Here is a 15,587-nt window from a genome sequence, read left to right as displayed (position 1 = left end):
TTTGATAAATATGTGTCTGTATAAATGCTAATTTGAAATACATATTGTTTCTTTAAAACATATTAGTTAATAATATATTTGTAAATAATATTGTTACAAATAATTGATATATATTTCTCAAATTAATAATATTTTACTTTAATTAATTTATAAAAAATAAAGCATATATTTTTTAAGAATATCAAGGACCGCATGTTTAAGAAAAAGATTAATATTTCTATTATATATAAGTGGCTAAGGAGGACCAACACAACAATACCTACTTCTACCCAAAGCTTTACAAATTGTACACGCAATGAATGCTTGTACCAAAAGTTATATAACTTGTACACTTTAGCCAACTGCTTTTTTATCCCCACTTGGATATATGCCATAGTGCTTAATATTTATTCTCTCCTGTGTAGACGTACGCACTTCAATTTTAATTTTCCGACACATTTATGTTCTCCGTGTACTTTTACTTGTTCATTTTTTACTTTTCACGTTGTTTCTAAATATTTATTTTCTTCTCAGGTATAGACGTATGCAGTTCAATTTTAATTCTCCTACACAAATTTATTTCCTCCGTGCATTTGTACATGTTCACTTTTGACTTTTCACGTTCTTTAAGAGTTAATAAATCCCACGTGGACATATGTCATAATACTGAATATTTATTCTCTTATCATGTATACATGTATGCACTTCAATTTTAATTCTCCGACACATATTTATTTCCTCCGTGCACTTTTACTTGCTCAGTTTTGACTTTTCACGTTCTTGCTGAATATTTACATATGTCATAGTATTTAATATTTATTCCCTTCTCATATATAGACGTATACACTTCAATTTTAATTCTCCGACACATTTATCTCCTCCGTGTACTTTTACTTGTTTACTTTTGTCTTTTCACGTTCTTGCTGAATATTTATTTTCTTCTCATGTATAGACATATGCAGATCAATTTTAATTCTCCTACACAAATTTATTTCATCCGTACACTTTTACTTGTTCACTTTGACTTTTCACGTTCTTTAAGAATTAATAAATCTCACGTGGACATATGTCATCGTACTAAATATTTATTCTCTTCTCATGTATACACGTATGCACTTCAATTTTAATTCTCCGACACATATTTATTTCCTCGGTGCACTTTTACTTGTTCAGTTTTGACTTTTCACGTTCTTACTGAATATTTATTCTCTTCTCATGTATGCACTTCAATTTTAATTCTCCGACACATATTCGTTTCCTCCGTGCACTTTTACTTGTTCACTTTTAACTTTTCACGTTCTTTAAGAATTAATAAATGAAGTACTTCCTCCGTCCCACATTACTTGACTTTTCACGTTCTTTAAGAATTAATAAATGATGTGCTCCCTTCATCCCATATTACTTGGCCACATTACTATACTTGAGTTTTCATGTTTTTTTAAGAATTAATAAATGAAGTACTCGCTTCGTCCCATATTATTTGGCCACATTACTAGAAATATATGTCTATTTTTTTATTCTATATTTTTCTGATATTTTTTTTTTTATATATTTCTATTATATATAAACGCCCAAGGTGGACGAACACAGCAACAGTAAGTTGTACAAAAAGCAACTGAAGTTGTACTCTAAGCAGGGACTAACATGTGTACATTTCAGAAGTTGAACATTAATTCTACCTCTTGTATGTTTACTTTTTAAGTTCCTACGGGTCCGTAGTGTCTCAATTGTCTTTTCATTTCCTTCATTTGGCATATCTCCCTCTGTCTCAATTTAAGTGTCTGTGTTTCACTAGACACGGAGTTTAAGAAATAAGGATAGACTTTCAAATCTTGTGGTTCTAAATTAAAAATGTGTATAATATAATAAAATATCCTTTGAATCTTGTGATTATAAACATGACATGTAGGATATTTAAATTGTCAGCTTACTAAATATAAAAAGAGGCGGATATAACTAAAATAAGATAAATTTTAACAACAATTGAGAAATTAAGGGGAAAAATAAGAGGAAAAGAAAAAAAAATATGGAGACTCACAATGGAAAATCGCAAAGATCTTTTGCAAAATATACAAACTATAAAGACTAACTAAATTAAGTAACCAAATTAATTATGTTGGCCCCTTGCATCGCACGGGCATAGTTTGCTAGTTTATAAATATTCATAATATTATTCAAATGTTTGCCAAAAATAATCTATCACTTCTAACTGAAAAATGAACAATATTCAATGTGAAATAATAAGTCAATACTACTAAAGTAAATAACTATAACACAAATACAAAATTAATTTTTTAAAAAAAAATAATACTTTTATATCAAATTCCAACATAAGATAAAATAAGCTTCAACATAACTTAAGTAGATATAATTCAAGACAAGAAAAACATAAGTCTATAACATCATTTCAATAATGAAATTCTACTTTAATAATTCACTCGTTATATTCCAAGTTTGTTAATGACTAGGTTTTTTTAATATTAGGAGTAGTTTCAAAAACTAAATTCATAACACCATTACACTAAACAAAGAAAATAAAAAATAAACGAGCAATTGGATGAAATCACAAGAAATATCTGTTGGAAGATGAGAAGAAAAAATAGTGCCTGCTGTTGATAGATAAATACCAAAAATCTATCTGGTGGCTAAATTTTTTTTTTTTACTTCTGCAAAATATATCACAGATACCGTTAATGAAGTTTGCAATGGAATCACATGGTTAATACAATTTTCAATATATTGACATTAATTGCGATTAACGATAAATATGTCAAAAGATATTTTTTAAAAAAAATTTAAAAAGTAAAAAAAAAAAAAAAAAAAAAAAGGAAAGAAAGGAAAAGTAACCTTGTAATTGCACCATGTAATCACACTCAATTCTCAATCCCCACTTAAGAATTGGAGAGTGTCTGTTACACTCTCCAATATACACCCAATTCCCTAGTAACCAAGTAATTACATGACCAAACAAACAGGTCAAACTATGTAATTACACCCAATTACACTCAAATCCAATTCCCATATGTCCTTCCAAACAGACCCTTATTATGTACCTATTTGATACTCTCTCCGTTCTAAAAAAATTATCCTCTTTTGACTTGACACAAAGTTTAAGAAATAAAGGAAGACTTTTGAAATATATGGTTTAAAATAAGCCTTAGATATTTGTGTTGCTGTGAATCATCTGATAAAGTTAAATTGAATCTAAATATAAAAAGAAGATAATTTTTTTATTGACTAAAAAGTAAAAGAGACAATCTTTTTAAATGTTAGAGATTTCCTCTTCCTTCTTTTTTTCTTTAAAAAAAAAGGCAAAACAGCCTGAGAGGCCCTATACTTGTCCAGTTTTATTATTCCGATGTTCGCACTTACGAGTTTGCCACGCAAACTCCTCTACCCTTAAAAAAAATGAGCACCGTTGATCAAGCATATGTGGCAATTTGATTGCTGAGTTGGACTCCAACCTTCAAATTTTCTTTTTGACTCATAATTTTGGAGAGAATCCAATTTTCTTGCCCAATAGCACGCCAACCCCCAGCCATGAACTCTCGGTGGTGAGGAAAAAATCCGACGTACAAAACGAAGAAGAAGATCCCTGTGTCTCAAGAATCTTGGAAGGCTGCAATCCAGGCTCCTCTACCAAGAATACTACAATCTCCAATATCAATTATTATTTCTTGTAATCTCACTTTCACTGATCTTTCAAATGAAAATTACTCATCCATCAAAAATCATTAGAAATGAAAAGATAATCTCGTAAATTGAAAGCTCAGGTTAGAAATGGGTTTATATTTAGTTTTTTTTTTTCCCAATTTTTTATTTATTCTGATTTGTTCATCCATGGAGGTAAAGGATCCATGGGTGAAGGAGAGACGAAAATGAGCAAAATGGAGTATATTTGTTTTTTAGGGGGATTTACAGCCGGTCAGGTGACGGAGATGCGGTGATCTTGATTTTTTCATTGGCGGAGTATTACCGGAAAAAATGGTTATAGGATCTGCAAAATATCATTTCTAGTCACTTTCAAATTTTTTCATATAAAAATTAAATTTTGAAAAGGATATAGAGGATAAAAATGTGTTTTGGTAGATGAATATAAAAAATGATGTGGCCAATGATGTGGTGATAATTTTTTTGATGTGTCATCAATGTTAGAGCAAGTGATGAACACGCATTAAAATGCTCATTTTTTAAGGGTAGAGGGGTTTAGTTGGTAAACTCATAGTACGAATATCAGGATGACAAAACTGGACAAGTACAGGGGCCTCACCAGCTATTCCGCCTAAAAAAAAAAAAAAGGCTTAATGCATATGCGGCCCCCTAAACTTTTTTTTTTCTTCTTAATATTGGCACATCAACTAAGTGTTGTTCTTATTGAACCTCTGAATTTGGCCTCAAGTGTGTCTATCAAACACAATCCGACTTACATAGCATATATGGTGAAGAACCACCGCTTAAACCAATCCAATTTGGATTTCTTACTTTCCAGTTTTAGTTTTCAATTTTTTATTTCAGTTTTAGTTTTCAATTTTAATCTTATTTTCCATTTGGTTTTTGATTTTCCAGATTTGTTTTTTCATTTTCAGTTTTGGTTTTTAGTTTTCAGTTTTTTGGTTTCTTATTTTTCAGTTTTAGTTTCCAATTTTTATTTTCCAGTTTTGGTTACTTTTTTTTTCAGTTTTACTTTTCAGTTCTAAGTTTTTATTTTCAGTTTTAGGTTCCAGTTTTGATTTCTTATTTTCTAGTTTCTATTTCCAGTTTTAGTTTTCAATTTTGATTTCTCATTTTCCAATTTTGTTATTTGATTGGTTTAAGTGGTGGTTCCTCACCATATATGCTATGTAAGTCGGATTGTGTTTGATAGACACACTTGAGGCCAAGCTCAGGGATTTAATAGGAACAACACTTAGTTGAGATGCCAAAATGAAAAAAAGAGACAAGTTTAGGGGACCACATATGCATTAAGCCTAAAAATATATATATAAAATTTGTTTGAAAAATTATATTGTATATTGAATGTTAAAATTATTGTTGCTTATATAGTTGATAAGTGTATGCTATGTAATGATTTCTCTAATATTTGTTATGTTCGCTTTACCGCTGTATTTTATCTTTTTAATACTGCTTTTATATGCATTACTTGAGCCGAGGGTCTTTTGGAAACAACTTCTGTACCTCCATGAGGTAAGGGTAAGGTATGCATACACTCAACCCTCCCTATACCCACCTTGTGGGATTACACCTAGTGTGTTGTTGTTATTGTTGTATCGTAGATGTTGAATTCCCTTGGCTTCTTCGTGTGTTTAATTCTTCATATCTTGAACCCCCTAGTAAAAATCCTGGCTCTGATATTGAAAATTGGGGAAGAAAAAGGAATAACGAGAATCGAATCCATGTTCATAGGGATCGGGGAAGAATCGAACCCACAATGATAGACTCCTACTGATACTGTTAGATTATAAGTTTTGGTGGTATTTGGCGTCTTCTTTCTTTTTTTCTTTTCTATGTTGTCTTTTTCCTTGTTTAAATTAACTTATTCTGCCCATTGTGGTACATTGGTACACCACAATTTTTTTTTTTTATGTGTAATTTTTTAAAATATTTTTACCCCTAGGAGTTCCCACCTTTTTGCCGCATTAGTAACTAGAACCCACAACCTTAAGTTTGGAGGTGATAGATACTTACCTTGAACAAACCCTCTTGTCGGTACTCCATAGTTCATGGTGTTGTTTAAAAAGAATTTAAAAAATTGAATTTGTAAAGTATATTGTCTTTGTTTAGTTTCTAATTCAAAATATTCACAATGTTTGGTAAAATAATTTTTTTTCTTTTATAAAACAATGTCTAGATATATTCATGATTCTTTGCTGGGATGTAATGTCAATACAGTGTGTAGTGAGAGGCTCAAATGCATTTTTTCTTGTAATGAATGTCACAGTTCTTTGGGTCGTCCCCACATAGGATGGTTGAGAAAAACATTTATTTAGTGACAAAAGATTTTTAAAACGAAATTGCTCAAGAAATTTGATAATCTGTCTTCTTGGTTCAATCAAAATTTCAACTTGGTTTTGGAAAACAAAGATATTTTGGCAAATAGAAGTCCGTTTCGAATATCTCTGCCTAGAAATTATTGCTAGCAGACAATGTGTAAGAATTCTTTAATGACATTTTAGTAGGTCAAGCAAGTCGGTTCCTATTAGACGTTTCCTCCTAGTTTGCAAGCAAAAGGTTTCCTCCTAGTCTCCAAGCAAAAGGTTCCCTATTAGACGTTTCCTGCTAGTTTCCAAGCAAAAGGTTTCCTCCTAGTTTCCAAGCAAAAGGTTCCCTATTAGACGCTTCCTCCTAGTTTCCAAGCAAAAGGTTTCCTCCTAGTTTCCAAGCAAAGGGTTTCCTCCTAGTCTCCAAGCAAAAGGTTCCCTATTAGACGTTTCCTCCTAGTTTCCAAAAGCAAAAGGTTTCCTCCTAGTTTCCAAGCAAAAGTTCCCTATTAGACGTTTCCTTCTAGTTTCCAAGCAAAAGGTTTCCTCCTAGTTTCCAAGCAAAAGGTTCCTGATTAGACGCTTCCCCCTAGTTTCCAAGCAAAAGATTTCCTCCTAGTTTCCAAGCAAAAGTTCCCTATTTTACGTTTCCCTCTAGTTTCCAAGCAAAAGGTTCCCTATTAGACGTTTCCTCCTAGTTTCCAAGCAAAAGGTTTCCTCCTAGTTTCCAAGCAAAAGTTCCCTATTTTACGTTTCCCTCTAGTTTCCAAGCAAAAGGTTCCCTATTAGACGTTTCCTCCTAGTTTCCAAGCAAAAGGTTTCCTCCTAGTTTCCAAGCAAAAGGTTCCCTATTAGACGTTTCCTCCTAGTTTCCAAGCAAAGGGTTTCCTCCTAGTCTCCAAGCAAAAGTTCCGTATTAGACGTTTCCTTCTAGTTTCCAAGCAAAAGGTTTCCTCCTAGTTTCCAAGCAAAAGTTCCCTATTAGACGTTTCCTCCTAGTTTCCAAGCAAAAGGTTTCCTCCTAGTAAAGGTTCCCTATTAGACGTTTCCTCCTAGTTTCCAAGCAAAAGGTTTCCTCCTAGTTTCCAAGCAAAAGGTTCCCTATTAGACGTTTCACCCTAGTTTCCGAGCAAAAGTTTCCTCCTAGTTTCCAAGCAAAAGGTTCCCTATTAGACGTTTCACCCTAGTTTCCGAGCAAAAGGTTTCCTCCTAGTTTCCAAGCAAAAGTTCCCTATTAGACGTTTCCTCCTAGTTTCCGAGCAAAAGGTTTCCTCCTAGTTTCCAAGCAAAAGGTTCCCTATTAGACGTTTCCTCCTAGTTTCCAAGCAAAAGGTTTCCTCCTAGTTTCCAAGCAAATGTTCCCTATTAGACGTTTCTTTCTAGTTTCCAAGCAAAAGGTTCCCTATTAGACATTTCCTCCTAGTTTCCAAGCAACAGGTTTCCACCTAGTTTCCAAGTAAAAGGTTCCCTATTAGACGTTTCCTCCTAGTTTCCAAGCAAAAGGTTTCCACCTAGTTTCCAAGTAAAAGGTTCCCTATTAGACGTTTCCTCCTAGTTTCCAAGCAAAAGGTTCCCTACTAGACATTTCCTCCTAGTTTCCAAGCAAAAGGTTTCCTACTAGACATTTCCTCCAAAAGGTTCCCTATTAGACGTTTCCTCCTAGTTTCCAAGCAAAAGGTTCCCTATTAGATGTTTCCTCCTAGTTTCCAAGCAAAAGGTTTCCTCCTAGTTTCCAAGTAAAAGTTCCCTATTAGATGTTCCTTCTAGTTTCCAAGCAAAAGGTTTCCTCCTAGTTTCCAAGCAAAAGGTTCCCTATTAGACGTTTCCTCCTAGTTTCCAAGCAAAAGTTTCCTATTAGACGTTTCCTTCTAGTTTCCAAGCAAAAGGTTTCCTCCTAGTTTCCAAGCAAAAGGTTCCCTATTAGACGTTTCCTTCTAGTTTCCAAGCAAAAGGTTTCCTCCTAGTTTCCAAGCAAAAGTTCCCTATTAGCTGTTTCCTTCTAGTTTCCAAGCAAAAGGTTCCCTATTAGACGTTTCCTCCTAGTTTCCAAGCAAAAGGTTTCCTCCTAGTTTCCAAGCCAAAGGTTCCATATTAGACGTTTCCTCCTAGTTTCCAAGCAAAAGGTTTCCTCCTAGTTTCCAAGCAAAAGTTCACTATTAGACGTTTCCTTCTAGTTTCCAAGCAAAAGGTTCCCTATTAGACGTTTCCTCCTAGTTTCCAAGCAAAAAATCCCTGTTTAGACTTTTCAAAACCAAAAAACAAAAAAGAATTGCAGCACATTCTTGACTTTTCATTCTAGCTTCCATTGTTCCTCCCTACATCACTAGAGAGAACACCAAGTTCATCAAAGCAAAGGAAGCAATGGTCGGTTTTGAAAGAGAGACTGAAATGCTAATAGAGCAACTTGTGACAGGACCTTGGGAATTAGATGTGATCTCAATTTTTGGAATGCCAGGACTAGGAAAAACAACTTTAGCTAAGAAATTGTATGATCATGAAGCAATTTGCAATCGCTTCGATATTCGCTTGTGGTGTTGTTCTTCCCAATCTTATGATAATAGGGCTCTCTTGTTTCAATTATTGGGTCATATTTCTGAGCTTGATAGTACCAAAAAAATGAGTAATGATGAACTAGCTGAGAAGCTCTACGAAAGTTTGAAGGGAAAGAGGTACCTTCTTGTTGTGGATGACGTGTGGAGTTCTGAGGCATGGGATGATATAAAGAGACCTTTTCCAGATGATGATAAGGGAAGTAGGATTATTTTGACAACCAGACTTGAATCGATCGTCACATATGCCATGATCTCATCAAGTCCTCATCACCTTCGTTTGTTCACAGAAGAAGAAAGTTGGATGCTACTGAAGGAGAAGGTATTCAGAGAAGGTGATTGTCCCCAAGAACTCGAGGAGATCGGTATGCAAATAGCGAGAAAGTGTGGAGGATTACCCCTTGCAATTGTATTGGTGGCTGGTCTTTTTGCAGAAAATGATCATAGGGAAGTAGGTTACTGGAAAGAAGTAGGTGAAAGTTTGAAGTCAAATATGCGAGGTTGCACGGGTATAATTGAATCCAGTTACCAACACTTGCCCATTCAATTGCAAAAATGCGTTCTCTACTTTGCTTCATTTCCAAAGGACCAGAATGTTCCTGTTAAAAAACTGATGCGACTATGGATCGCAGAAAATTTTGTTGAAGCCAGTACTGGATCAAACAGCTTAGAGATGGTCGCAATGGATTACTTGATGAATTTGATTGGGAGCAACCTAGTGATGGTGGGTAAAACAAATTTCTCAGGGGAGCCCAAAGCCGTCCATATTCATGACTTAATACACGAATTTAGCTTGATGAAAGCTAAAAGGGGCAAATTCTTGCTGAGGATACAAAATCAGCTGTAAGTGGAATCAATTTAGTTTATGTTTCTAGCTTGTTGCTGTTTGTTATGTATGAATTAATTAATGGCTCTGACACTTGTTCTCCTTCATGAACCAGTGTTTGTATATTTCCATCTGGACGTATGAATATCGGTGCACCAGCTTGTAAAATTATTTTTGGGCAAGATATCACCACCTTACGATTCAGTCCCAGACTAAATTCTGCTTTGGTTGAAATATATTTGACTAGATCCTGGAAACACCTGCGAGTATTAGATTTGAGTTCCGTAAAGCTGTGTAAGACACGTATAGAGGCATTACAATATCTCATTCACTTGAAGTATTTGGAGCTGCGGTATTGTGATTACATTCCATATCTAATATGCAACCTAAAGGAGCTAGAGACATTTATAGTGACCGGAATCTATCGTAAAGCCTGCATTCCAAATTCTATTTGGGATATGACAAGCTTGAGACATCTGCATTTAACTTGTCTATATACGTGGCAACTATTAGAGGATCTTGACAACTTGAAAACATGTTCTGATCTGGTTATTAATTCTGGAGAGTATTACCAGAAATTTATGAAAAGATTACCCAGTCTTGAAAAGCTCAGTTGTCGATTATATGATTCAAGAACCTCTTATAAAAATTTCTTTCCTGCTTTTGACTCTCTCAGACAACTCAAATCTCTCAAGATTGGTGTCTCTGAGCTTGTGCCAGCGGTAGATCCTTATGGTTTTGAGGACTTTACATACCCATCAAACCTCAAGAAATTAACTTTGGTAAATCTTAAGCTCCCCTGGAGTAAAATTTCAACCATTGGCAGATTGTCCAACCTTGAAGTTCTGAAATTAGAGCAACATGCTTTCAAAGGGAGACAATGGGACGTTAAGGACGGGGACTTTCCTAACCTTAAAGTCTTGAAACTAAAGAATCTAGGATTCTCAGAATGGACTGCATCTGATGACTCGTATCCCAACCTACAACAAGTAGTGGTGCAACGGTGTTGGCAATTAGAGGAAATCCCTGAATGTTTTGGGAGCATGTGCACGATGCAACTGATTGAGGTAAGATCATGTCGCGACTCTGTTGTTAATGCTGCCCTGAATATTAAGGAAATACAAATTCAAGAGATGGGGAATTCTGAATTCAAGGCCATTATTTCTAAGTGAAAGTCATGAGACTTGAAGAGCAGGGTTGTTAAGTTGCTTATGTTCTTGAAATAGAAGTGTATGTTTTTGCTGGCAGTGCAAGCCATCTTTTAGGATTGGTTTCTCTTTTTCGATTTTATATAGTTCATGAATTGTCTTTATCTTTTTTCCACAAGACTACTACACCTATGCTATTCTTTTTAACAACTCATTACCTTGAGCAGATGTTTCCTGAAAGAAGGGAGAGAGATCGGGTGTCATTCAACAGTCAAGGTGTGTTCAATATCAGAAAAAGTTTCATTCAGAAGGGTCTGGTGCACCCACCCTCTTTAGTCCATTTCTGGGCAAAAATAAAAACTCTTTTCTTTATAGCTTTCAAACTGCATTTCTGCAAAAGCTACTTCACTTTTTGCTTTGGCGCAATCGGCTCTTTCCCCACTCAGTGTGAGTTCTGCTTAAATTGCAAAGATGAAAGGAATGATGGCTTTTTGGGTGCTTGTCCACTGAATGAATGCAACTCTATATTCTAATGGGTCGTGTTCATTGATTCTCCAGACTCTTTTTTAAGTTCACAAGTGAAAATGTTTTAACTCAAAATAGTCAGATGATAAATGGTTCTTTCCACAATTTATAGCTATTATTAGACAGTGCAGGATGCATTGGATCTCCAACACAAGCAATTCTGAGATACTTGACCAATATATGATAATAACATAGGGTAGTTGAACAATGGTAACGTTTGAACAATAGAAGAATAGGCAATATACCCGATATCTGCATAGAGAATGAGCAACTTGTAGAGAGCGTTAAACAAATAGATCTCGAAAATCTCGGATTTTTAGTTAGGCCCTTAAACCTCCTTGACTCGTTTATCCTTCTAGAGCAATGTGGACCACTGAATACTTCAATAGTACATGAACTTTACAATGAAGGTAATTTTTTTTTTTCTAATTTAACGAACTAAGTCGAGAAATCCAGACATAAGAAGATTTTAAGTAACATAATCAAAATCCAGAATTTAAATGGAAGTTTTCAACTAATGCTTTGTTTGCTAGACAAATGCATAATATGCCACACTAAAGGAAAGCTAATGCTTTGTCAGGTGTGTGAAGTCCTCAAAAGCTAATTAACGTCAAGTTTGGGATTAGTTCAAAAATAGAGAAAAAGGTCGCAAATAAAGCCATTTTAGATTAAACTTTTTTAAATTTAAAAAATACATGGATTTACCACTGCCCCAGAGACACCAATCTTCAGAGATTTGAGTTGACTGAGAGAGTCAATAGCTGGAACAAAATTGCTAGAAGGGGTTCCTGAATAATCTAATTGACAACTGAGTTTTTCAAGATCGGTAATATTCCCAAGGAAAAATAATCATATTGGAACAGGTTTTTAAGTGGTGGTGGCAAATGGGTGTGGTTGGATTTGGGCGGGTTGAAAACGAGTTGAGTCTCAAATCACCCATATTTCATACGGGTAAAATATGGGTGGGTTGGTTAGGGGTTAGCCCGTATTATATAAGTGTAATATTATTTCAAGCGTAATATTTATAATTTTTTCTTTTGCTCAAATTAAATTAGTTTTTTCATGTATTTATAATTAAATACATGAAATAGAAAATTCGGGGTGGGGTGGGGTGGGGGTGGAGGGTAAGAAAAAGTTTCCCATTTTTTATAAAAGTACAACAACAACAATAACATACCCAGTGAAATCCCACAATGTGAGGTCTGGAGCGGGTAAAGTGTATGTTGACCTTACCTCTACCTCGGAAGGTAGGGAGGCTTTTTTCGAAAAACCCTCAGCTCAAGAGAAAGCATGGCAAAAAAGGTCAGATAAGAACAAGCAATTCAAAGTAGTATACGAATGAAATAACGACAGCAAAAAATCATGGCACAACAGACTGAGAAAAAGGAGTTGTAGCTACCACAGATGAATAAAAAATTGAAGTACAAGAAACAATAGATTGTAGCATAAAAACAAAGGACAAGAAACTATGGGGCAAAATTACGACTACTAGTGAAAGAGGGTAAGCGGGACTACCTACTAGTGTTCTACCCTAATCTGCGTCCTAATAACCTCCTATCTAAGGTCATGTCCTTGGTAAGCTGGAACTGCGCCATGTCCTGTCTAATCACCTCTCCCCAATACTGCTTCGGCCTACCTCTACCTCTCTTGAAACCGCCCATAGCTAGCCTCTCACACCTCCGCACTGGAGCATCAGTGTCTCTCCTCTTTACATGCCCAAAACATCGCAGCCTTGCTTCCCGCATCTTGTCCTCGACTAAGGCCACTCCTACCTTATCCCGGATATCTTCATTTCTAATCCTATCTCTCCTAGTGTGCCCACACATCCATCGCATCATTCTTATTTCCGCGACTTTCATCTTCTGAACAAGAGAGTTCTTGACTGGCCAACACTCCACCCCATATAACAAAGTCAGTCTAATAACCACTTTGTCGAACTTGCCTTTAAGTTTTGCTGGCACCTTCTTATCACACAGTACTCCTGAAGCGAGCCTCCATTTTATCCACCCTGCACCAATACGGTGTGCGACATCATCGTTAATTTCTCCATTTCCTTATAAAAGTAAAATACATGGAACAAAAAATTCGTGTGTAGGGGGGGAGGGATGGTGGGTGGGGGGTAAGAAAAATTTCCCACTTTTTATAAATTTTTTTTATAAAAATAAGATAAAATATATGAAATAAAAAATTCGTGGCGTGGGGGTAGGGGTGTGGGGTAAAAAAAAATTAGGGGGGGTGGGGGGGTGGGGGATATGGTCGGAGTGGGAGGTAAGAAAAAATTTCTCATTTCTTTTATAAAATCTTTATAATAGTAAAATAAAATATATGAAATAGAAAATTTGGGAGGTGTGGGGTAATTGGAGTGGGGATGGGGGTGCTAGATGGGTAGGTTGGGAGGGGGAGTAAGGGGTGGCGTAAAGGTGGGTGGGGGTGGTAAGAAGCAGGGGCAAGATAGGGGTAGGTATAGATGGTGGGGTGGGTGGTGGAGGGCGGGGTGGGATTGGGGGGATGGTTGGTGTGTTTTTATTGATTCGGAAAATATTTTTCCTCAAATTTTTAAGGAAAATATTTTCTCCTATTTTCAGAAAAAATGATCTGTTATTGGGTCTAGTGGGTTCAAATATGAGTATCCATATTTTACCCATATTTGCCCATTTTTGAATGGGTTAAAAATTAAATGAAGTTCATATTTAGCCAACTAAAATTTAAGTGGTCAAACTCATTAAAATATGAATTCAAATGGGCAGATTTTACAAATATGCGCTGAAATTGTCGGCCCTACTTTTAATTTGTCAAGAACCTCTAGTCGTTGACGACAAGTATATAAACGACTTATATGCAGATGCCTCAAGCTTGTCATACTCAAAATGGTTTCTGGAATGCATGCTATAATACAATGGTGTACTCCACGCCAGACCTGCTTTTAACAACAAACAAGCCCAACATGAGCTACCAAACCCTTCTCGAATTCCACAAAGACAAGGAAACAACAACTTGAACTCACGACTTCCGATCACCGTCCCGTGAGTTCTTATTGAAAACATAATTTAAACACTCATACGAGCTCACGAATGATCATAGACGAGAAATCTTACCTTTTCTGCCAAAATCCTTTGATTTCCTTACGTTACTTCACCTTGAAGTAACCTTTGAACAACTATAATCGGATAAGAATCAATATAAGTACCACGTGATTAACGAGGAGGGAAAACCCAAGTTTAAACTTAGCATCAACTTACCTTGAAGCTTGAAGAAGGGAAAATCAGTTTTGGGAAGCTTGGGAAGGAGAGAGGGTCGGCCTTGGGCTGATCTCTAAGCAGAGAGTGTAAAAAATGACAAGTAAAAGATCAACTTGGCTTTATATGGCCTCCACCTTTAAAGCTAGAAGGTGAAGCACATAGGTGAAGCGTATAGGTGAAACACATAGCTGAAACACATGGGTGAAGCTCATAGGTGAAACACATAGGTGACACACATAGGTGAAGCCAGTTAATGTTGTACCCAAATTATGCCTTTCGGCAGGCACGCAGTACTGTGATAAATCACGCATAACATTTTACTCAGACATCGTATCGACGAACAGTTTGATGCGTTTGGAAACTAGATTTGAAGACCTTCAATTTGGTAGGTAGATCACCCCGTAACTCCCAAGTATACAGGGAGTAAAGCTCCGAGGAAACTAACCCAAATAATAAAGGGATTTAAAGTCTTAACTTTTGATGAACCTTAGTCGACTTCTTAATTGCAACACGCTATATTTCCAACCTTGACGTATGACTCAAATACCTCATAACGTGGCCTACGTAACATGACGAGCACTTCTAATCTTACCCCGAAGGTACGGGACATTACATTTTTGCCAATTTTCACGACTAGGGTCAATATTAAATGTATATTTTAAGGTACTTGTGTCAGTAATCTAGTACACAAGCATCTTTGTTGACAAAATAACAAATGATGCCTAATTAAATTCCTATGAGGTTCTATCTCCATTGTTAATCACACTCTGCAGAATAATGAAATTAACTTTCAACTACTTCAGACTCCGCAATTAGTTTTATAACACTCATGAGGTCGAATTTGTGCAATTTCTGGAAAATGAAATGCAAAAAACCGACCTCATGAGGTTTCACAGAATCATGCTACTTTTGCAACTGCCCACTTGCCAAAATAAATATAATTCTATATTCAGCTAAAACTAGCTCAAATAGCTGCTAACAATCCACCAAACTACAACACAAATATATCTAACATCCTCCAACCCACACTACATTAAATTCAACTCGAAACTACTTCAAAGATGAATGAAAAAGTCATACAAGTCATAAGTTATAGAGGTCTACTTCAAACTTCGCAAACATTCACAAAACACTTATAGAATTCTTACAAAGCCACCAATCAAATAGTAGCTCAAAATCTCATCAAATATTAGCTCAAAATCTTTGATATAGATCAAAATCAAATCCATCAATGTTCTAGGATAAAATTGAACAAGTAACCCAACAACATATCTAGTTAGTTTCTCAAGGATCTCAAAATCAGCAACTACATGTTGACAGAATACAAAATCACCATCTACTTG

At 35.6% G+C, this 15,587-nt stretch overlaps 2 protein-coding genes across 2 annotated transcripts; both read left to right on the top strand.

Moving 5' to 3' along the window:
- Nucleotides 1-8,318: 8,318 nt before the first annotated feature.
- LOC132057139 (putative late blight resistance protein homolog R1B-12) lies at nt 8,319-9,353 on the top strand. Its single transcript, XM_059449602.1, has one exon. It carries the CDS (start codon nt 8,319-8,321, stop codon nt 9,351-9,353), a length of 1,035 nt encoding a protein of 344 aa, XP_059305585.1.
- Nucleotides 9,354-9,462: 109 nt separating this feature from the next.
- Nucleotides 9,463-10,574, top strand: LOC132057148 (putative late blight resistance protein homolog R1A-10). The gene has a single exon (XM_059449611.1). The coding sequence runs from the start codon at nt 9,473-9,475 to the stop codon at nt 10,502-10,504; it is 1,032 nt and encodes a 343-aa protein (XP_059305594.1). The 5' UTR covers nt 9,463-9,472; the 3' UTR covers nt 10,505-10,574.
- Nucleotides 10,575-15,587: the final 5,013 nt, after the last annotated feature.

This window comes from Lycium ferocissimum, chromosome 1 (assembly GCF_029784015.1).
Source record: "Lycium ferocissimum isolate CSIRO_LF1 chromosome 1, AGI_CSIRO_Lferr_CH_V1, whole genome shotgun sequence".
NCBI lineage: Eukaryota > Viridiplantae > Streptophyta > Magnoliopsida > Solanales > Solanaceae > Lycium > Lycium ferocissimum.
Note: the sequence above shows the minus strand (reverse complement) of the source record. Positions and strands in the feature narration are given on the sequence as shown.

Coding starts and splice junctions, on each gene's coding strand:
- LOC132057139 (XM_059449602.1), top strand. CDS start 8,319: ATGGTCGGTTTTGAAAGAGAGACTGAAATGCTAATAGAGCAACTTGTG.
- LOC132057148 (XM_059449611.1), top strand. CDS start 9,473: ATGAATATCGGTGCACCAGCTTGTAAAATTATTTTTGGGCAAGATATC.